General features: G+C 37.9%; 1 protein-coding gene across 1 annotated transcript; it reads right to left on the bottom strand.

Moving 5' to 3' along the window:
* Positions 1-1,246: 1,246 nt before the first annotated feature.
* LOC145006241 (pirin-like protein) lies at positions 1,247-3,671 on the bottom strand. The gene is made up of 6 exons (XM_078965332.1): positions 3,426-3,671; positions 3,295-3,344; positions 3,075-3,113; positions 2,889-2,917; positions 2,047-2,213; positions 1,247-1,922 (listed from the first exon to the last, which is right to left on the bottom strand). Exons 1-6 carry the CDS (start codon positions 3,515-3,517, stop codon positions 1,406-1,408), a joined length of 894 nt encoding a protein of 297 aa, XP_078821458.1. The 5' UTR covers positions 3,518-3,671; the 3' UTR covers positions 1,247-1,405.
* Positions 3,672-22,803: the final 19,132 nt, after the last annotated feature.

The raw sequence follows: 22,803 nt of genomic DNA, 5'->3' as shown, positions 1-22,803 counted from the left end.
ATAAGTTGATGTCTGATGTTATGGATTAAGTAGACAATTTAAAATTTCATATAAACATAAAAAATAACGTAACTGTTGTTAGTTTATGTAATTATTGTAGTCTTCGTCGGATGCATTTTATATTCCAAAAAGATATACAGTATATCATCAAGTTTTATGGTAAACATAACATTATATAACTCAACATATCCGTCTTATCAGCTCATTTAATGATTAGGCATCCAGGTCATCAATGAAATCGTTAAAATATATGTTATAAGAAGAAAATGACGAAAACATCACTAAATTTTAGTTTGAGAATTATTCACAAATTAGTATAAAATAATGAGACTTTAATGAAACATGTTCGTAAAGAAACCGGTAAACTGGAAAAATAAAGTCAAATTGCCATTTTTACTGGTAATGCATGCTTTTTCGTAAATAAATTTTAGTTTGAGAATTTTTTGTAAATTAGGGTAAAATTTTAGATTTTTTTTTTTTTGGGATTTCCCTTATGTTTTATAGCACTTTATCAGTTCAGATATCATTATCAATTCAGTATACTTTATAAATTTAGGACTTAACGAATAAAAAGAAGCATAGATTTAGAGCATTAGAAATTGACCAATTACCAATAAAAATAACATCGTCGGCGTATAGTAATCGGGAGATATTTGGTTCATTAAGAGGGACTTTCATACCTGCAGAGATATGAGATTGTGTAGCTTCTTGGATTGCAATTTGTAAACCTTCCATGACAAGAGTGAAGAGAAAATGAGAAAAATGGTCCCCTTGCTTCACTTCCTTATTAATATCAAATTTCAGAATTACAGACTTATTTACAAGAATAGATGATCAAACTGATTTTAAACAACTCGTGATCAAAGCTCGCAATTTATTTTCAAATCTGATTTGTATTAGCATGGAATCTAAAAAATTCCAGTTTAGTGAATCAAAAGCTTTTTCAAAATTAACTTATAATTTTTTTTATCTAACCGCGGTGTATGAAAAAAAAAAAACTTTAAAACATTTTTAAAATTAATAAAACCCTAAAAACAAGAACAATCGATTAACCTAATTTAAGAAGATTAAACGCCGTTCCAACATGGGGACTACCAAGTTTGATAAAATCTCAATCATGCCGTTCAAAGATATTCAATGGAATCAAAACTCCACCTTCTTATTCTATCCTTAGCTTTGTTTCTTTCTTTTATCATTCCTTGGAATATGTAATCGTATCCTATCATTACACTGACTGTAACCCAAATTAAACATCATGCTTACCAAACTCTATATCATCATAGATGATTATCATTGTCTTATTTTTATTAATTAATTAAGCCCAATTAACATGCATGCACCTAAAAGGCTAAAACCTTATGGAAAATATGAAATGACAAAAGAAAAAACAAATATAATCGAGATGCTAAAAGTTGTGGTCTTGATGATGAGTGGGTTCAGACGACCTCCAATACCTGGCTTTCTCAAATCCGTTTTCAAAATTCTCACAATCGTGAATCGTCTGGTCAATTTGTTCTTGTGTGTTCATGACAAAAGGACCCCACTGAACAACAGGTTCTCCCAGTGGTTCTCCTCCAACCAAAATGAAGCGTAGCCTTTTGGAAGATGATTTGTTCCAAACCTGAACGCCATCGCCAGGACCCAAAAGTAGAATATGGTGTGGTGTCGTGGAAGATGATTTTGAGGTTCCAATCACACCTTCTCCCTCCAATACGTATACAAACGCATTCCATGATTCGGGTATAGGCTGTTGAAGTTGGGCTCCTGGTTCCATTGTAATATCAAGAAACATTGTGGGTGTTCTTGTATATATAGGCGACTTCATCCCCAAACTCTCCCCGGCTATAATTCTCACTGTAACCCCATCTTCAGTAGCTTCTGCAATATTCCTACTCGCCATCTCTTGGTACCTTGGCTCAATCCTGCATGTATGCATGTTGTCAATTCCCACTTATAATAAGAAATTAATCCCTTTGAATTAATGGTAGCATCAATATTGATTGTGACGGAAAGTGAAATCGGATATAATATTAATAGTAATAATACATTTTGTTTCTAGAAGAGAGGTTGATCCATAATTGCAAGCCTTTTTGAGTGCCATGAGAAGCAGGCATTTCGGAATGCACAATCCCTCTTCCAGCAGTCATCCATTGTAAGTCACCAACTCCGATGGTCCCTTTGTGTCCCTCAAAGTCTTCATGTGATACAGCTCCCTGCAATTGCAATTGACCCCCTTAGCTAATCAATTCAACCCCACTAATCAATCACTAAACCCAATTCATGATGGACAAAATCATCACCATCTTCATTATCATCATAAACTAAATTATTTTATCACATTAATTAAAACTTTCTAAAGTCAACTCCACCGCGTTTAAAATTAATCATAATTTACCAAGAAAAAGACCGTCTTAGCTAGAGTGGATAACGTGTCCGAATCTTGATTATACAAAGCTCAACACCCAAGGTTTAAAAACTTGTTCTTTTGGTTTTACTTTTTCTTGAGTCCAACTATAATATATACTGAAAATTTAATAATAGAGATATTTGTGACAAAGCAGACTTGAATTGGGAGAAGCATCAAGCCCCCGTTAATTAGTTAGTGACGAGAGCACTGAAGAGAAAAGAAAGTGCAGTTTTCAATCCAGCACTAATAATATTGTATTACAAACACAAATAGCTTGTTTAATTATATAAAAATCTTTTTAACTTGTGTTTGGTAGGTGTAAATGCTAAATAGCATGCATAAAGACATATATATATATATATATATATATATATATATATATATATATATATATATATATATATATATATATATATATATATATATATATATATATATATATATATATATTCATAAAGTAATGTGTAGAAATTAAAGATACCTGTAACATGTATGTGACAGTCTCAAAACCTGTTTAGAAGATGGAACACACAAGGGAAAAAGGATGATGAGAAGTAATTAATCAAGAAAGTTTGGTTATACTTTTGTCTATTATAATATTACGTAGATGTGTTTTTGCATGGTTAAGTAATTAATGAGCAAGAAATAAACAAATAATTAGTATTACCTCGATGTGGATGATCAGGAAATCCAGCTGGAGCAGATACTGCAAAATCCAAATAAATTAGAAACATCTCTTATTTTACTCCATATATAAATAAAAAAGCTGTTATTTCCTTAATATATATATATATATATATATATATATATATATATATATATATATATATATATATATATATATTGCTTAACGAAAGAAAAAGAAGGGGTAAAAAACAGAGAGCAACCTGAGAATTCATCCAAAACAAGGAAAGGATCGAAGTATTTAAGCTCGAACCTGAAAAGGGAGGGAAATGAAAAAATCCAATAATTAAGAGACAATGAATTAAAGAAATTAAAGAGAAATGAAGGGTTGGACCTGCCGATGCTCCTTCTGACAACAGCTCCAGCTCCTTCATGTTGAGGCCTCGCAAGAAACTTTCTAACCACGCTGCGGGGATCACTCGACATTACTACTTTATCTTAATTCTCAATCCTCGAATCTTATTTCTTATGTATATTTGGGTGTTTGTGTTTGTGTTTGGCGTTTGGGTATGATAGCTATATGCATTTATATACATGCCACAGCCCACAGGGGAAGGGAGGAGAGAAGGTCTAAGGAATACCGTTGACCGCAGCTTATTAACTTTTTCATATCTGCTGCGTCTTATTATTATCTTTGAACTACGTCACCTTATCGTCATCACGACGTCGTTTGCAAATTGCATTTAGTACTTAAAACCAACCTCCCCTGGACTCCCTTTCATCATAAATAAATATCAATATCATATGTAGCAACAATCGTTGATGCGACTATCAAATGGTTTAAACTTTATAAAATTAAAAATCTTTAAATCTCTAATATATATATATATATATATATATATATATATATATATATATATATATATATATATATATATATATATATATATATATATATATATATATATATAGGAAAAGTGAATATACCTTAAATGTAGGTACTCAAACTAATCATACTACATTAATTGTCAAATATTCTTATAATTTAACTTCAAACTTGATTTACTTCTAAGATTTTTATAAATTACACATTTATCTTCCACTTACATAATTTTCATTTTCAACTAATATATATATATATATATATATATATATATATATATATATATATATATATATATATATATATATATATATATAATTTAGTAGGTGTTCGGCCAAAAAGATGTGATGTAAAAGAAAGATAATAGTAAATTCAAAAATCTTGAAACTAAATCAAGTTAGTAGTCAAAGTTTAATAACATTATAATGAATATATCATACAAAATGACGTGTTATGATGTGTTTGGGCACGTAAGATTATATACCCTTAAGGGTATATTCACTTTTTCATATATATATATATATATATATATATATATATATATATATATATATATATATATATATATATATATATATATATATTATATATGTATGTGTGTGTGTGTGTTAAAAAACAGAAACATGATTTCATCATCTTAAACAATAAATGCCTTTGATTGTTTCACTTATAGTTTTTCCACCCTTAGATCAATTTCCTTATATCATCTTCATTCAAGCACTATTTCTTTCGAACAATACTTACGCGCTCCATAACCTCAACATAGTTTTCAAACTCTGATTGCAATCGTAACCTAAAATCACATAAACCTTCCACCAAGAATCCTAGTTGTCTGTTCAACTTAGCCACATAATATATTATCTCTATTAACTGTTGGTGATTTTATCACCAAATATATTTTAGTGTAATGGATTTAACAATTGTTTCTAGAATAATTTTTTAGTTATAATACAAGTTAGGAGGTACGGGAGTGCACACTTGTATTTACTAAACATTGTTAGTACTGAACCCTAATCTACAGTGACAAGTCGGGGGTCCCGCTCCCCGGTGAGCAGGCGGGGTTCGGGGCATAACTGCGCCTGTTTGAAACACATAGAAAACGAAAAACACTCTCTCTTCATCTTTTCCAAATTGATTCTGATTTTATGCCTAAAATCTGAATTGCTACATCAGGAATTATCCCAGTTTGGATTTCGTGATACCCAATGCATATAGGGTCGATATATCAAACAAGAAAAGTGTTTAAACGAATCATGTTTGTTATCCAGATTTCTCAGAACCCTAATTCGAAATTTCCCAACATTAACAACAAAGAATGAAATATCAAGGATGGATTTTGGTAAATAGAAGCACAAATGAAAGATTGAGGTTGGATCTCGAAAAGTCAAAAGAAAAAATATTTTGTATATAGTTCCACCCTTATGAACTATCTATGAACATCCACGTCAACACTACTAGCATCTACCGTCAGCCGTCTACGGCCCCTCACAATCTCCTTCATCTTGCATCACTTACACTCTTATTAACTCTTGCAATCTGCTAAAACTATTCGGGTTTGAAGATTCCAACGCTCACCTTCACCGTTTTTCCTTCTACTTCTTGATGACCCATTCAAATTTTCACATATTTTGTATATATCTTGGTTGCATGTTTTTGGGTGGCGAAAAGGGTTTCTTATAGAAGAAAATGAAGAAGATGGTTGATTTTTTCAATTAGTTTTCCCCTTCACATTTCATATGTTCATCATCGCACTATCTTAGGTATTCCTAATTTACATTTTTCAGCACTAAATCAACTTATGGTCTCTATTTCATTTTGATATTTTGCTTTTGAAACCATCAAGGTTCAGGCCCTAAATTGATTTATGGTTCTCATGTAAACATTGCAATCTTATGCTAAGAAATCCCTGCCTGCCACCAAACTTTCTCAGCTTGTTGATGTTGATACAAAGAGGGTAAGCACGACTCTGGAATTGACTAGCAAGAACAAACCATTCCCCGCTATGGGGGTGTGTTTAATTAATGACTAAAGAATATGAAAGTGTTAACATGGATTTTATTATTTGATTTCATTTTTTGGTCATTTAGAACTTGGTATGTCATTTTAACATGTACTCTCTTTTATATAGTTCCTTTATGAGAAATAGTAACATACTTTCTTTAATTTTCTTAATATATAATTACACTTTCATTTATTTGAAGGTTTATGGGTGTTGTAGAAAGAACACTTTGTATAACTCTACAGGTACCAAAGTAAAACGGTGAAAGTAGAGACACCAACAATCTGCTTAAATTTAAGTTAATTTTCAACATTATTTTAGTTCATGTGATCCTTTATTTGTGATCTATTTGCTTCATCTATCCAATGTATGGATGTGTTCTTTAGTTTGTAGATGAACACTGAGTGCTTGATGAAATTCCTCAATGGGAAACTGAGAATATTAATCAAGACAATCTTATCAAAATTTTGTTTCTTTATGCACGTATTTTGTTCTTTCGTCCCTGCACCTTCTTCATATGTTAGCACTGTAAGAATTTGGTAAAAAGTTTTTTTATGAGTTTTTTAGTTCATTATGTATCAAATATCAAAATGAGAAAATTTGTTTTTCAGGTTAACATTTATTCACTTCACATCTACCATTTTCTCTGGTATTCATCTCACTAAAAGTATATATTTTATTTTCCTAGGTATGAAAAGACCAAAATGCCATTGCTATATATATTTAAATAAGTACAAATATAAAGTCAATTATGTATATTTACACTAAATTTTATTGAATTCTACAAACCAAACCCTCATTTAGTCTTTTACCATAATTTTGAATTTGTGAAAAAATTATTTCGTTTTTAATTTCAGGCCATTGGTACATTTCTGACTTTACTTTACAGTTACTTGAATATCTCTATTTGCAAAAATATAGTTCCCGAGGAAATTAAGGTAAGAGAAATTCACCATTTGTTCCCAAAAACTCTTTTCCAAGTGAGTTTTTTGTTTTCCTTATTAATTTCATTACATTTAGAGTCATATGCTTCTTTTTGCATAAAATTTCTCTAGAATATAAAGAAGACTAATAAACTTTTGGCTTTTGTTGCAAAAAAAACCATTCTTCACAAAGACCAAAATACCAACACGATTCAAAAGGACGAGTTATTTATTGATTTATTTTGTAAATAATTCAAATTGTACTTGATATCTTTTTTCCAAGACAGTTTATTTCATAAATTGTAGGTTTATTGTTATTTTGTAGGAAAGATGGTGTAGTAAAATACGAATTAATATAACAAGTCGATAGTTATTGAAGCAATTTATTACAATCTTGAAGTTAAAGACTTTACTATTTTGACCTCAAAATGATTTTCTTTTATGTTTTTACTACAATTCACTATCTTACCACAAAATAGATCTTAGTTAACTTATTTTCTTTTGAGTTAAATAACGTAACATGGATATGACTTCTCCAATAAGTTGTACATCATAATTTCTCTTTGATTTAAGCAAGAAAGATAGCCTTAATAGATATACTCAATGAAAATGATGCTTTCCTCATTAATCCCTAACTTTTTACAAATTTGTCATCATATATTTTTTTCATTCCATCTCCATTTTCCAAATGTCCCATCATTTTCTTAAATATCTTACAAACATCATTTATCTAGAAACAACTTATTAAAAAAAAGTTTTTTGTGGTTGTTTGGGTATGACATTGGGCGTTGGTTCGAACCCTAAGTGGGGGAGAACGGGGTATTTTGTTGGGAGGATCATCAATCTATTCAAGTTGGGGTTAGAGGATTGGGTGATGGGAATCTGCGGTACTATCATATGAGACTTGGGTTTATTGGTGGATGAGGCAAGGTGTAGAGTGAGATGATGCATATTGTACGCGTTCATAAAAGAACGAGTGTATCCATGGCGAGTAGTCATTGGTTTGGGATCTTATTGTGGTCAGGGACTCTTCAACGTAGGTATGAGTAGTTTCACATGGGATTGATCATTAGAGTATGGGGCTTCAGATTATCATTGATGCGTTCTCAATCACCAATGATTTTTCTGTACTTCAATTATCAGTTGAAGTGCTTCAAGGGCTCTGAGTAGAGAAAGTTAAAGATCTGAGGTAGTAGCTACCTAGCATGAGATTCTGTGATGGTGTATCAAGGTATCCGAGTATGATGCCCTAAATTGTTGGATTACTTTGAGAGTCAGATTGTGAGGCGTAAATTGGAGTATCGAGTGGTTATTGATCCAGTGGGAACCCATGAGCTAATTACCATCGGACGGGGATTGTACAAGAATGTAAATTCTATAGAATGAAAGTGTTTTGTAGCGGATATTATTGTTAGGGGTAATGATGCTTAATCTGGGTGGATGTGTGCACCTGTCCATGATGGATAGCAGAGCATGAGTTTAGTGAATGCTACGATGATGGCTTAATGATGAGATTGTCAGGTGGTACGAGAATGGAAGGCTCCAGGTGGGAGTAATCATTTTGGAATATCGGGGAAAACCACGGGGAGAGCCAATGGCGAGTGAGTGAGTGATGTCAGCCTACGGGGAGTCGTAGCATTCACAAGTCAGTCAGTGAGTGATGTAAGCATACGAGGAGTCATAGCATTCATGTGTCATTAAGAGAATGCCTTAAGACTGTGGGGAGCCGTATTCACTAGTCACAGCGTCACACGGAGGAGATCTTAGGCTTGGGTAGCCTTAACGACTGAGTTTTTTGGAACCTGGTGGCCGAGCCAAGGAATAGAGACTGGGGTCTCCATGATAGTCGGTATCCGTTATGTCCCGAAATGGGGAGAGGTTGTCGCAAATCGAAAGGAATTAGAGAAGTAGTGTAAGCATAGATTCGTGGATCACGGGTCGTGAGTTGGGATCACGACAAGGGTCGAAAATGATATATGACTACAGATCGATTGTAATATTGCTTGGTGTAAGGAGAACTTGGTTACATGTACAATGTGGTTGGTTGAGATAGCTCTGTTGGATTGAATGGCTGGGGTTATGCTCGGACTTGTGGCCATGCCGATCAAGTTGTTGGGTGTGTAAGGGATGGTAAGGAATGATTTCGTGGATGAAATAAAATCTAAGTAGGGGAGAATTTTAACATACTGTTTATTAAATAAATAAGTAGATAAAGATTTATAAATAAATAATATTTAGCGGGGCGTTGGTGTTAGGGAGCCAACTGATATAATTGTTGGATTTGGGGGGTTAAATGTGTAAGCTTTGGATTTAATTTGAAAAGGATTTCAGAAGTTAGGGTGCGTTTAGTAATTAATGGACTTGAATTGAAAGAATTTTGGAGTGGTGGGGGGTAATATGGTAAATTTCGGACGTTATATGAAAAGAATAATGGAAGAAGGGATTAAAGGCGTCAATATGGAAATCATGTGAGAATGAACGGAGGATCAAATTCATCACCTTATTACTCCCCAAACCCTAACCCTATTTTCCAGCTGCCATGCGTGATGACCAGCCGCCACCACCTCTCCGTTCGTTCGTTGCTCCGATCAGATAGGGTCGTCGGCTGCCTCGCTACTGAGCATCATCACAACATGCTTTGCTGCCGGAGACGAAGGTAGAAACCATAACTCGAAGACAAACCTCGCAAACTGCCTCCGCCGGTGGTTGTAAAGACCAGCAACTTCGTGTCGTTGCTGCATCTCTTTCCGCCAGTAAGGTATCCTCTTCTTTTCTTTCGTCATCTTCACGAGTCCCGTCACCATCATTGCTCCCGGTAGTTTCCTTATGTTGAGACATTCGGCTTGTAACGCCCGCAGATCCGGGCTAGTCAATTTAGAGGCAATAAGTGTAGAAAACGACTTTTCGACAAATGACTATTTAGAATAAATAATCTTAACCAAGTTGTAGAATATTTCTCAAGGTTTCCGTACATATAAAGAATGCCGAAATCCGAGTTATAACGAAGAAGTTATGACCCGTTGAAGTTTGGCAACGGAACCGTCACGATACCGGGAAGCGAAAATAGTGAATTTACGATAGAGCGAGATTTAGCCTTAGCGATCTAAACGAAATTCGTAGAATATTTAAACCAAGAACATCGATAAAAAGAACGCCCAAATCTGACTTCGTATGAAGAAGTTATGATATTGTGAAATTTCGGATTAGCAGTGTACAGCCCGAAATTCGAATGTTAGATCGGGTGATTTTTATCCGACACGACCTAAACGAGAATCGAATATCTCGTTAAGATTAGCGTAAAGAGAAAAAGATGGGAGAAAACGGACATCGGATGAAGAAGTTATGAGAATTTAACGGACCAATCCTGTCCCGACCTGTTAATAATATAAAATTTAAAATCGAGTCAAATTTAGCCGATAGAGTCTAAACAAAAATTGTAGAGTACGTTCCCACCTTCACGTGGATATAAAGAACATCGAAAACGGAGCTCGTACGCAAAAGTTACCAATTTTTAAAGTTGAAGCATCAAATTGCGAAGTCTGTTGCAAATCCGATGACGTGGCGCGATCTAGTCCGTCCATCGCTGATCTAGCCTCGCATCCGATGATCGCCACGTCGCCCTCACAGTACTCCCCGCGTCCGAAGTCATAAGCCCAGCGTATCTTTGCTCCTTGTCATCCGATGCACGTTCAAGACAGCTGGACCGAGGCTGGCAGTCTTATCCGGAGTTACGCCTAGCGTAACCGAAGGTTACGCCCAGCATAGTCCGAAGCCATCAGCCTATAAATAGCTACGAATTCTCTCAGATTTTCACACCATTTCTCATTCTCTCTCTAAAATCTTTCTCTCTCTAGGGTTTTGAACCATCCTTAAAGTCTAGGTGAACCCCTAGCACCCTAAGGAAGCCCCGAGGCTCCCGGAGTCCCGAGAAAAAGGAGTCTTTCGGTTTCGAAACGCTGCTCCAATTAAGTTCCGGTCTTCGATAAAATCCGTTGTGAGTGTGCTACGCTTACGCAACTTTTAATATAGCTTTCAAATAATTATAGGAATGTTATTAGGTCCTTAAAATAATTATTTGGGCTATTATTATGAGTTATATTGAGTGTTATTAACGCTTATATAATAATAATAATAGTCATACTAATTAATTTGTCGCGGTTATCGTTAGACTAAACCCTAGTGGTATTGGTACTAGGTTTTATCGAAGGAAATTGTTTTGAGAGTATCGAAGCACTGTCCGAGTGCTGAGTCACCACCTTTCAAGTGAGTGCATGGTCCCTTTCATCTTAGACATACATATGAAGTACTTTATTATAAATTACGTGATATGTGTGCATATTATCTGAATACTTATTGTCTATGCTGGTGAAAGATTTTTACACATGTTTTAAATGATTTAAACTGTATAAAGTATTTTATATCTACAAAATATGTTGGGTAAAACATGGATAGATGAACGATGAGGGATAAAAGCGAAAATAGAGGAACGTTAGTAGCATGGACCTAGTGCCCTATAGGTATACATTGGCAGCAGTGGACCTAGTACCCTATAGATGAGCACTGGCAGCTGCGCCACAACCCGTAGATGTTTCAGATCTATGGTAAACGTCCAAGCAGCTGCGCTCTAAGGACAGTATCGGCAGCTGCGCCTAATAGGGAGCCTTATGACCATGATAGTAGCATTTAAAGGTCAATACCGGCAGAAGCGCCTCATAGAAAATGTCCCAATTCTGGCAGCTGCACCTAAGTGACAAGATTAGCAGCTACGCTTGACCAATGTGTCATTGGCATCAATGGACTTCATGTTGTTTCCTTAGGATGATCCTTAGGAATGAATGAATGAGAAATAGCTGATTCTTGGGGTAGATTCTTAAGAATAAACAAGATAATGGGGATGGGTAATTGGGTTGATTATTTGATTGTTTAAACATAATAATTATATTATTGTGGGTTGAAAACCCTATGTACTCACCAGGTTTCCCAACCTGACCCACTCAGTTTATTTATATCACAGGTGTTGATATGAAGTCACATTACTCTCAGAGATTTAAAAGAGATGTAGATCACTAGTGTAAATAAATGTAAGTTCTGTTTATGCTTATGTTTCTTTATTGACGATGACATCCTAAATGTTTTAAAAGTGAATAAAAATATATTTCTTTAGAAATGCTTTGATAACGCGATTATCATGTTTTTCTGGGAACAAATTCCGCACCATTTTTATTAAAAGAGATACTCTGATTTTTATAAAGCATAAACAAAATCGGTCTTTTCTGGCCGTGAAAATGGGGATGTAACAGTTGGTATCAGAGCATTAGTTTAAGCGAACTAGGAATATGGATTTATTTCTAGACTTAAACTTAGAATGCTAAGCGATGATTGTGAGGTGTGAGCACTAGATTATTTTAGGGATTGTGCCTAAAGTGCTTTTATGTGCTAAATGCTTGTGCCTGATATGTTGTTATTTATTCGGATCTATGGTCTGTTGCCAACCGGATCTGGAAACCTTATGTGTTTAGGATTCTAAGCGTTTAACTACGATATTAGAACTAGCGTATAAACGTTTCGGAATGATAAGGATGATTTAACCGTCAATCCTAAGTAAAGGTCTAGATTCACCTTATTCGGTGTATAGATCAAGATGGCAAGAACCCATAGCGGAAACGTGAATGAAAATGGGAACCGAAACCAGCCCCCAGTGATTGAGCAAATACCGGTTGTGGTAGCCGCTGCTGAGCCAATAACGATGGCCGGAGTGCAAGCAATGATCCAGGCGATGTTGGATCGTCAAATGGAGGAAACCAGACGTTTGCTCCAGCAAAATCGAGAGGAAGCGACTATTCAGATTAAACGGCCCGAGTTGAATGAAGGGCAGATTGAGGAGGAGAACTACAGTGGGACTGTTGGTCAAGTCTACCCGCCAATAGTTCGACAAAACAACCACGACGACGAATTCGAGAGGAATGGATGCAAGTACTAGGATTTTCTGACTTTCAAGCCATCGACTTTCACTGGAAAGGAGGATCCGATCGGGGTCATGGATTGGATCTCGGAGATGGAATTAGCTTTCATGACGTGCGGTTGCAAGGGAAAACAACATACCACATTTGCAGTGCGTCGGTTTCGCGGAGGCGCTGTACGTTGGTGGAATACCTTGGGGAAGACTCTGAGCCCCAATGAGCCCCTGCAACTGACATGGGTAGAATTTCTGGTGCAATTCAAACATAGGTACTGCTCAGCCCAAAATATGCTCGAGCTAGAAAACCAATTCCTTACCTTGAAGAAAGGAAGCATGTCTGTTGATGAATACACCAACAACTTCACAGAGAAGATGGAATTCGCCTTACGTCTTGTTCCGGATGAGCTGACGAAAGTTGATAAGTATGCAAAAGGACTTCCATGGGAGTACGCGGTGCCAGTACGTCAGGCACCTACTTTGGAGGCAGCTATCTGGGCTGCCAAGTCGGTTGAGGAGATGATCAAGGGAAGAGCTGCCAACAAGACCGAGGTTGGCGAAAAAAGAAAGTTTGAGGGGTCTGCGAAGCCCAAGGAGAGAAGCAAGTCCAGTACAAGGAAGTTTAGAGGAGGAGGGAGTGAAGAAAGATGGTGCAAGAAGTGCAAAAAGAAACACTCTAGGAAATACGGTGAGGAGGTGACTTGTTTCAAGTGTGGGAAGCATGGGCATTATGCCACCGAGTGTAAATTCAACAAAAGGGTGTGTTACGAATGTAACGAGGAAGGGCACTTCAAGCAAGATTGCCCAAAGAGAGAAGGGGCTACAAAGCCAAATGAGCCGCCAAAACCAAAGGCAAGAGCATTTCAAATGATGCTTGATGAAGCAGCTGACGATGCAAGGAATCAGGAGTAAGGATGGATATATAGAGATCGAGTTATGAAGAAGCCATATATATAGTGTCACATGATGTAGCCTATTAGAGGCATAATCTAGGGTGAACTTGAACACCCATGTAATCGTTTCAAGTAATAAAATAAAACCTTCGTTTTGTTATCTGATGTGTTGAATGATTGTGTGATTTGCTGCATGGTGACTTGGGAAACTGCGGGACAATACTTGGGACGAGTATGAGTAAGTGTGAATGGTAGTAGAGGCCTATACTATCGGAAGCACAGGACTCACACTTGGATCAGGGAAAGTCACAAGGTTACCAAGAAGCTGGTAATTGATTTCGTTTTATTCAAGTATGTCGTTACCATTGTTTTGGTAATGACTAAGAAGATTGTTGTTATCCCGACCCTAGTGGTCATGTCACATTGAGTCCGACTACGATGAGTAGGTTACGTGGTTCAGAGAACCAAGTTTGATGTAGCGTCCAACTTTAACCAAACAACTGAAATCAAAGAGACCAATAGAAGTATCGTGCTCAACGCTAAAGAAGTTGGTAACTAGAAATGCTACATGTTAAAGTGTGACTATATCACATTAGAACATTAAGGAAGGCATAGTCTGTTTTAGAATTTAACTCTAAGAGACCTGAGTCTAAACGTGCAACACATGATGATAGATCATAATTTGGAGTCTAACCTGAGGTAGAGAGTAGGTGCACGATTAAGTACTACTTACAGTCAATAAGTCTTAGACTTGAAGGAATATAGAAGTTATAATTATTACCTAGGATGAAGAGATAACGTATGGAGTCATTATACTGCCCTGTTCCGTTGATGATTCCGGGACGTAATCATCCTAAGGGGGAGATAATTGTAACGCCCGCAGATCCGGGCTAGTCAATTTAGAGGCAATAAGTGTCGAAAAAGAATTTTCAACAAATGACTATTTAGATTAAATAATCTTAACCAAGTTGTAGAATATTTCTCAAGGTTTCCGTACATATAAAGAACGCCAAAATTTGAGTTAAAACGAAGAAGTTATGACCCGTTGAAGTTTCGCGACGGAACCATCACGATACCGGGAAGCGTAAATAGTGAATTTACGATAGAGCGAGATTTAGCCTTAGAGATCTAAACGAAAGTCGTAGAATATGTTAAACTAAGAACATCGATAAAAAGAACGCCCAAATCTGACTTCGTATGAAGAAGTTATGATTTTTCGAAGTTTCGGATAAGTAGTGTACAGCCCGAAATTCGAATGTTAGATCGGGTGATTTTTAGCCGACACGACCTAAACGAGAATCTAAGATCTCGTTAAGATTAGCGTAACGAGAAAAAGATGGGCGAAAACGGACATCGGATGAAGAAGTTATGAGAATTTAACAGACCAATCCTGTCCCGACCTGTTAATAATATAAAATTTAAAATCGAGTCAAAATTAGCCGACAGAGTCTAAACGAAAGTTGTAGAGTATGTTCCCACCTTTGCGTGGACATAAAGAATGTCGAAAACGGAGCTCGTACGCGAAAGTTACGAATTTTTAAAGTTGAAGCATCAAATTGCGAAGTCTGTTGCAAATCCGATGACGTGGCGCGATCTAGTCCGTCCATCGCTGATCTAGCCTCGCATCCGATGATCGCCACGTCGCCCTCACAGTACTCCCCGCGTCCGAAGTCATAAGCCCAGCGTATCTTTGCTCCTTGTCATCCAATGCACGTGCGAGACAGCTGGACCAAGGTTGGCAGTCTCATCCGGAGTTACGCCTAGCGTAACCAAAGGTTACGCCCAACGTAGTCCGAAGCCAGCAACCTATAAATAGCTGCGAATTCTCTCGGATTTTCACACCATTTCTCATTCTCTCTATAAAATCTTTCTCTCTCTAGGGTTTTGAACCCTCCTTAAATTCTAGGTGAACCCCTAGCACCCTAAGGAAGCCCCGAGGCTCCCAGAGTCCCGAGAAAAATGAGTCTTTCGGTTTCGAAACGCTGCTCCAATTAAGTTCTGGTTTTCGATAAAATCCGCTGTGAGTGTGCTATGCTTACGCAACTTTTAATGTGGCTTTCAAATAATTATAGGAATGTTATTAGGTCCGTAAAATAATTATTTGGGCTATTATTATGAGTTAAATTGAGTGTTATTAACGCTTATATAATAATAACAATAATTATAATAGTCAGACTAATTAATTTGTCGCGGTTATCGTTAGACTAAACCCTAGTGGTATTGGTACTAGGTTTTATCGAAGGAAATTGTTTTGAGAGTATCAAAGCGTTGTCCGAGTGCTGAGTCACCACCTTTCAAGTGAGTGCATGGTCCCTTTCATCTTACACATAGATATGAAGTACTTTATTATAAATTACGTGATATGTGTGCATATTATCTGAATACTTATTGTCTATGCTGGTGAAAGATTTTTATACATGTTTTAAATGATGTAAACTGTATAAAGTATTTTATATCTACAAAATATGTTGGGTAAAACATGGGTAGATGAACGATGAGGGATAAAAGCGAAAATAGAGGAACGTTAGTAGCATGGACCTAGTGCCCTATAGGTATACATTGGTAGCAGTGGACCTAGTACCCTATAGATGAGCACTGGCAGCTGCGCCACAACCCATAGATGTTTCAGATCTACGGTAAACATCCAAGCAGCTGCGCTCTAAGGACAGTATCGATAGTTGCGCCTAATAGGGAGCCTTATGACTATGACAGTAGCCTTTAAAGGTCAATACCGGCAGAAGCGCCTCATAGAAAATGTCCCAATTCTGGCAGTTGCGCCTAAGTGACAAGATTAGCAGCTGCGCCTGACCAATGTGTCATTGGCAACAATGGACTTCATGTTGTTTCCTTAGGATGATCCTTAGGAATGAATGAATGAGAAATAGCTGATTCTTAGGGTAGATCCTTAAGAATAAAGAAGATAATGGGGATGGGTAATTGGGTTGATTGTTTGATTGTTTAAACATAATAATTATATTATTGTGGGTTGAAAACCCTATGTACTCACCAGGTTTCCCAACCTGACCCACTCAGTTTATTTATATCACAGGTGTTGATATGAAGTCACATTACTCTCAGAGATTTAAAAGAGATGTAGATCACAAGTGTAAATAAATGTAAGTTTTGTTTATGCTTATGTTTTTGTATTGACGATGACATCCCAAATGTTTTAAAAGTGAATAAAAATATATTTCTTTAGAAATGCTTTGATAACACGATTATCATGTTTTTCTGGAAACAAATTCCGCACCATTTTTATTAAAAGACATACTCTGATTTTTATAAAGCATAAACAAAATCGGTCTTTTCTGGCCGTGAAAATGGGGATGTCACACGGCTGCCATCTGCCACTGTACGGGTGGCAGCGTAATGCAAGTTTTAGGGTGTGTGGAGCATGCTTAACTTAGGGTGGCGAAGGTCCAGTCGATTGTATGTGTGTATAGGCTGTCGGAAAGCCGCAACAACCTCCATGGCAGCCAACCATGGTGGCTGTTACCCCTATTTTCGTTTTTGCCACCGTGTTGCCGCCACCAACCACTATGGAGGGTGGTTGTGTGTGTGTTTGTGCATTATGTGTGAGGTGATATATGCTATTTTTTTGAGTCAAGATTTCAAGCCACCATCATTGCAAATAGTGGTCGCCGCCACCAGCCGTCGTAGGTGACGGCTATGGGTGTCTGTGTGGGTGTGTGCTCGAGTGTTTTCACTTTTTTTGGTATCTTGGAGGTTGTATGTGTCTGTATGTGGCCAGAAAACCCCCCACCACCACCGTGAGGTGGTGGCCACCGTTGCGAACCGCCACTAATCGCCACTACCTAAGGTGGTAGTTTTTGGTGCTTGACATAGTGAACCCTAATCGGCACAAATGCTTGATCTAGACTAGTTGGATGATGATTGGGCTAGAAACCCTAATTTTGGGTTTGTTAGTTTGGATTTTTACCGGGGCCCACGGTTGGACTGTTAGACTGATATAGTGAATTATGTCCGACTTCATTGTTTGAATGGCAGTGATGGACATAATGGGTTAAGTGCTTAATGAGTTAAGTGCTTAATGAGTTAAGTGAAAAACACTTAACCCTAATCATCATTTTATGTGAAAACCCTAATTTTCCTTGGGCCTTAAGTTGGGCCTTTCTTTTGGTCTTTGGTGATTGGTCTATTGATAGGCCATCCAAGAACAATTATGTGGACTAGAATATTTAGATGGCCTTTGGGGTAACGCCGATATGAGGGTTTGGGCCCAATTTAGAAAATTGGGCCATAGTGGGGCCATTAGTGGACCTTTGTGGACCCATTTGGTATTGAGCCTTGGTAGGCCCAATGGGTTTGAGTTATTTATGGGCCAAATTTGTGGACCATATTTAGACCTAAAATGTAAAGGTTTGGTCTTTGATCCTACTGAGATTAATTGTGGCTTTGACTCAGTGTTAGAGGTCGTAGTATAGCAGCAACATTTATAGGATCTGTCCGCTATCCGAGGTGAGTCTTCTCACTATATTTAGCCGTGTTATTGACCGGAGGTTCTTAATTACCTTATTGACGAAGGGTCTTAGTACATTATTGACCGAAGGGTCTTAGTACATTGTAGACCGGAGGATCTTAGTACATAATTGACCAGAGGGTCTTAGTACATTGTAGACCGGAGGCTCTTAGTACATTATTGACCGTAGGGTCTTATTGTTATAATGTGATATGTGTTATTGATCATATTGTCTTTGTGACTTATGTTGTTATTGTATTTTGTGTATATGATGATCTTATGTGCTTATATTCAGTTATGTGATATAGTGTATTTCTGTCTTATGGTATATGCTATGTTATTCTTTGTTTTACCGATATCGGACCGGAGGGTCCAAACCGAGTTGTGAGACCGGAGGGTCCTCACTGAGACACATGACTGGAGGGTCCACATCGAGCCGTGAGACCGGAGGTTTCTCACCGAGACGCATGATATCGGAGGGTCCATGCCGAGTTATATCCATGAGAGGTTTATTATTGTGTATGTGGTATATTTAGGGAAACTCACTAAGCTTTCTGCTTACCGTGTTGTGCGATATGTGTTTCATGAACTTCTCAGGATCCCGGGAAGGCACCGGCTTGATTGTACACACCGATTCGAGACTATGTGGATGATTCTAGGATAGTAACATTATTATGTGGATTTTTGTTAACACTTGAATAAAATTATGTTTTTAAGAAATATACTATGAGTTTTTATGTGTTTTAAAAATGAAAAAAATTGGTTTGAAAATTTACGTTGTAACATCATGAAAGCAAGTGCCTTAAATGTGACACCTCTAATGGCTTACAAACACTCTTTGCAAGAGGATGAGAGGAGAGAGGAGGGAATGCTCTTAGAAATTTGGCTCTTCTAGGGCTAGAAGCATTTGGACTGAAAATCCAAGGGGTTAGATCTCTTTTATACTTGAGGTGGCTTAGTCCCAAAGCTAGGGTTTGCAGGTGGAAAACCCTAATTTCCTGCCTAAGGTCTAAGCAGCCCATGGACTCCTCTTCTAGAAGGCCTTGGACGAAAACTTATATGTCCATGCTATAATTTTCTTCCACTCCTATCCAAGGAGTCTAAGAGCCTAGTTTCACAACTATCAATGATTTGCAAAACAGCCCCTGTACTTTTAATTAATTCCTTTAATCCTAAAATTAATTCCAAATTAATTTCTCATTAAGTATTAATTAAATTTCTGATTAAATATTAATTATATAACATGATTTCTAATTAATATATTATTCTCATAACATATTAATAAATCATTCATATCAATTTATTACTCCAAATGATAAATTCAACTTCTCTCCAAAAGTCATCCTGTCAAGTTGCAAGAGTGAAGGCAACCCATAAGGACTTATGCTTCTATCAATTCAAGTATATACCAATTATAATTATGGAATTAGACACCTAATCCAACACTTACATGGGGCATACATGGATGGTATGTTGGGTGTAAGCGGGGTTAAGCGGAATGACGCCGTTTTAAGGAGTACGTTGGGTGTACTCCGCCTAGACTTAAACCCTAAACTTTAGGGTTTAGACCCTATATATTGAACCGTAATTCCTATTTCCTCATCCCATTTCCAGCCTCCATCACCTGAAACATTGCTCCTTGTAAACACTAGGCCCATTGTTTCATTTTGAAGCTTATAATTGTGTTTCTTCATGTTGCAAATGAAGAAGAAGGTGGTAGGGAAGCTTGGAATCTAGAAGAAAACTTGGATCTGGAAGTGTTCTAACATCCTCAATTTCCAGAAAGTATAAATTGATACCTTTGTGATTAGCTTGTTAGATCTTGTTTATATGGTGATATTACAAACTTTTGTCCCCAAATATGGGCTTCTTGTGCATGGTATGCTATAGAGAAAACGGGTTGTCCTTTTGGACGTTTTTCAAGGCTTAGAGTGATAAAAATTTGTTATTGACCCTTAGTTCTTCCCCATGCATGAGTTTGGTTGTCTTAATGGCTTAAGATGTTGGGGTTTTTAGTTTTAAGCACATCAGGGCAATGTAAAACCATAAAGTTTGAAACTTTTTGGTCAAGGACAATATTTGGGACGTGGATCTACATTTTGGACGAAAAGGCCTAAGTATTAAGCTCTTAATGGATTGAGAAGTTTCAACTGCATATGTTGGGCATACCAGATGGTACGCGGCGCGTATGTTGTAAGGTCTCCGTCTGTTTGGTCGCGATCGAGTACACCCGATATACATTCGAGTACACCCCACATACGTTCGAGTACGCCCTACGTACGGGGTTGAGTTGAATTTATTGGGTTGACTCTACTGATTTGTTGAGGATGACCAATTTGGGCATAAGGATATTTTGGTTGATTTGGTATTAATTAAGGTTAGACAATGATTTGCACAATAGGTGACGGGTATAGCCGATATTCCGAGCGAGACTTGTTTCACATTGTGTTCGGACCAAGAAGTGAGTTTTCTCTATAACAACCACAAATTTTACACCAAATTTTAAACTTTTTCAATCATAAATAAAAACCAAATAGCATTGTTTAAATAATGTTTTCAAATCATTTTCCATCAGAGTGTCCCAAAAATCATAACACAAGGATAAGGAGCGGTACGGTTACGCCTTCGCCTTTCCATGATCTACTGAAGTACCTGAAACAATAAACTAAAAACTGTAAGCTCGCGGGCTTAGTGAGCTACCCCTAAAATACCAATGCCATACTGACAATACCACAACAGCAATACTCAGTTCAATCAATCATGCATATTGGGCCATTGGCCTGAATGGACCGCCCTACCGGGCCTACAGTCTGTCTGGATCCATCCCGAGCCTTCGTAATAACTGGTCCGCCATGTGGGCCTACAGTCTCCCGGATCGCTCATAGGGTGTATTGGCCTACTTATCACGTAAGCCATGGCAAAGCCCCAATTGCATATCCAACTTCCTTAGGCCTGCTTATCACGTAAAGTTGCAAACTTTACGTGCATGCAAGGCTCTAATGACTCAAAAAGCCCAAACTAAGCTTGAAATGGGTTTTTACTCTTAGGGGGGGCTTAAACTTGCCAAAGCCAAGAACTTGTTGGTCCTTCAATCCATAGAGAGTTCAGATCTGAAGTTACAACTTCAGATCTTGGCTCATACTCCAAGAATGACTTTATAACCCAACCAAGAACCCTAATCTCCAACCAAGGAGGTCTAGAACGAAAAAGAAAGGAGGATAACAGCTTGATACCTTCCTAAGAGATGACAACTGGAGTAGATTTGGATTTTCCCCAAGCTCCTTGCTTTGAACCACTTGCTTCCCAAGCTCCTTTCCACCAAAATCCTCTTCCAAGGCTTCAAACACACAATGGGCACACACACACATTTTAGGGTTTGATAAGAGGTTGCAAAGAGGCTGAAAGAGGTTTGTGTTCCCTTAAATAGGGTGTACAACCCTGGGATTTAGGGTTTTAGCTGCCAGCTCCTACTCGCCGAGTCCCAATATGGACTCGTCGAGTAGGTTACTTAACTCGCGATCCTTCATGCTGCTACTCGTCGAGTAGGGCTTAACCTAATAACTCAAAATTAGAAAATACCTGAGAATCGGTGTGTTACAACTCTCCCCCACTTGATCTAGACTTCACCCTCGAAGTCCACTGGAATAAACAACGTCGGGTAATGCTCGCATATCTCTGCCTCCGGCTCCCATGTCCACTCGGATCCCTTCCAATGGTCCCACTGTACCTTTACTAAAGGTATTTCCTTGTTCTGCAGAATCTTCTTCTTCCTTTCCAAAATAGCCACAGGCCTCTCCACATAGTTCAGGCGCTCATCAACCTGAATGTCATCTAACGATACCACTGCCTCCTGGTCCATAATGCATTTCCGCAATTGCGAAACATCAAATGTGTTGTGGATCCGGCTAAGCTCCTCCGGAAGCTCTAGCCTATAAACCACCCTGCCAACCCTGGCGATAATCTTGAACGGTCCAATGTAACGGGGACCCAATTTTCCCCTCTTCCTGAAGCGGATCACACCCTTCCAGGAAGAGACCTTAAGAAGAACCATGTCACCCACCTGAAATTCCAGCTCAGATCGGCGTCGGTCGGCATAACTTTTTTGTCGGCTCTGAGCGGTCTGCAATTGCTGTCTAATTTGCTGTATCATTTCGGTAGTTTGCAGAACTACCTCCTTCCGACCCATCACTCTCTGCCCAACCTTGCCCCAGCAGACTGGGGTCCTACACTTCCGCCCATACAACAGCTCGAAAGGCGGCGGGCTAATACTGGAATGATAGCTATTGTTGTAGGCGAACTCTGCAAGCGGTAGGTGGGAATCCCAACTCCCACCGAAATCAATAATGCACGCCCTCAACATATCCTCGAGGGTCATAATGGTCCGCTCACTCTGCCCATTTATCTGCAGATGGAACGTCGTGCTAAAATATAGTCGTGTACCTAGTTCCTCATGGAACTTCTGCCAAAAACGGGAAGCGAACCTGGCATCTCGATCGGAAATGATAGAAACTGGAACCCCATGGCGAGAGACAATCTCTCTGACATACAGGTCAGCCAACTTCTCTGCCGACGAACTCTCCCTATGGCTAGGAAATGGGCACTCTTGGTTAATCGATCAACGATGACCCATATAGCATC

Source organism: Lactuca saligna, chromosome 7 (genome assembly GCF_052625555.1).
Source record: "Lactuca saligna cultivar CGN05327 chromosome 7, ASM5262555v1, whole genome shotgun sequence".
NCBI classification, from domain to species: Eukaryota; Viridiplantae; Streptophyta; class Magnoliopsida; order Asterales; family Asteraceae; genus Lactuca; species Lactuca saligna.
This window is presented reverse-complemented; position numbering and strand designations above follow the sequence as displayed.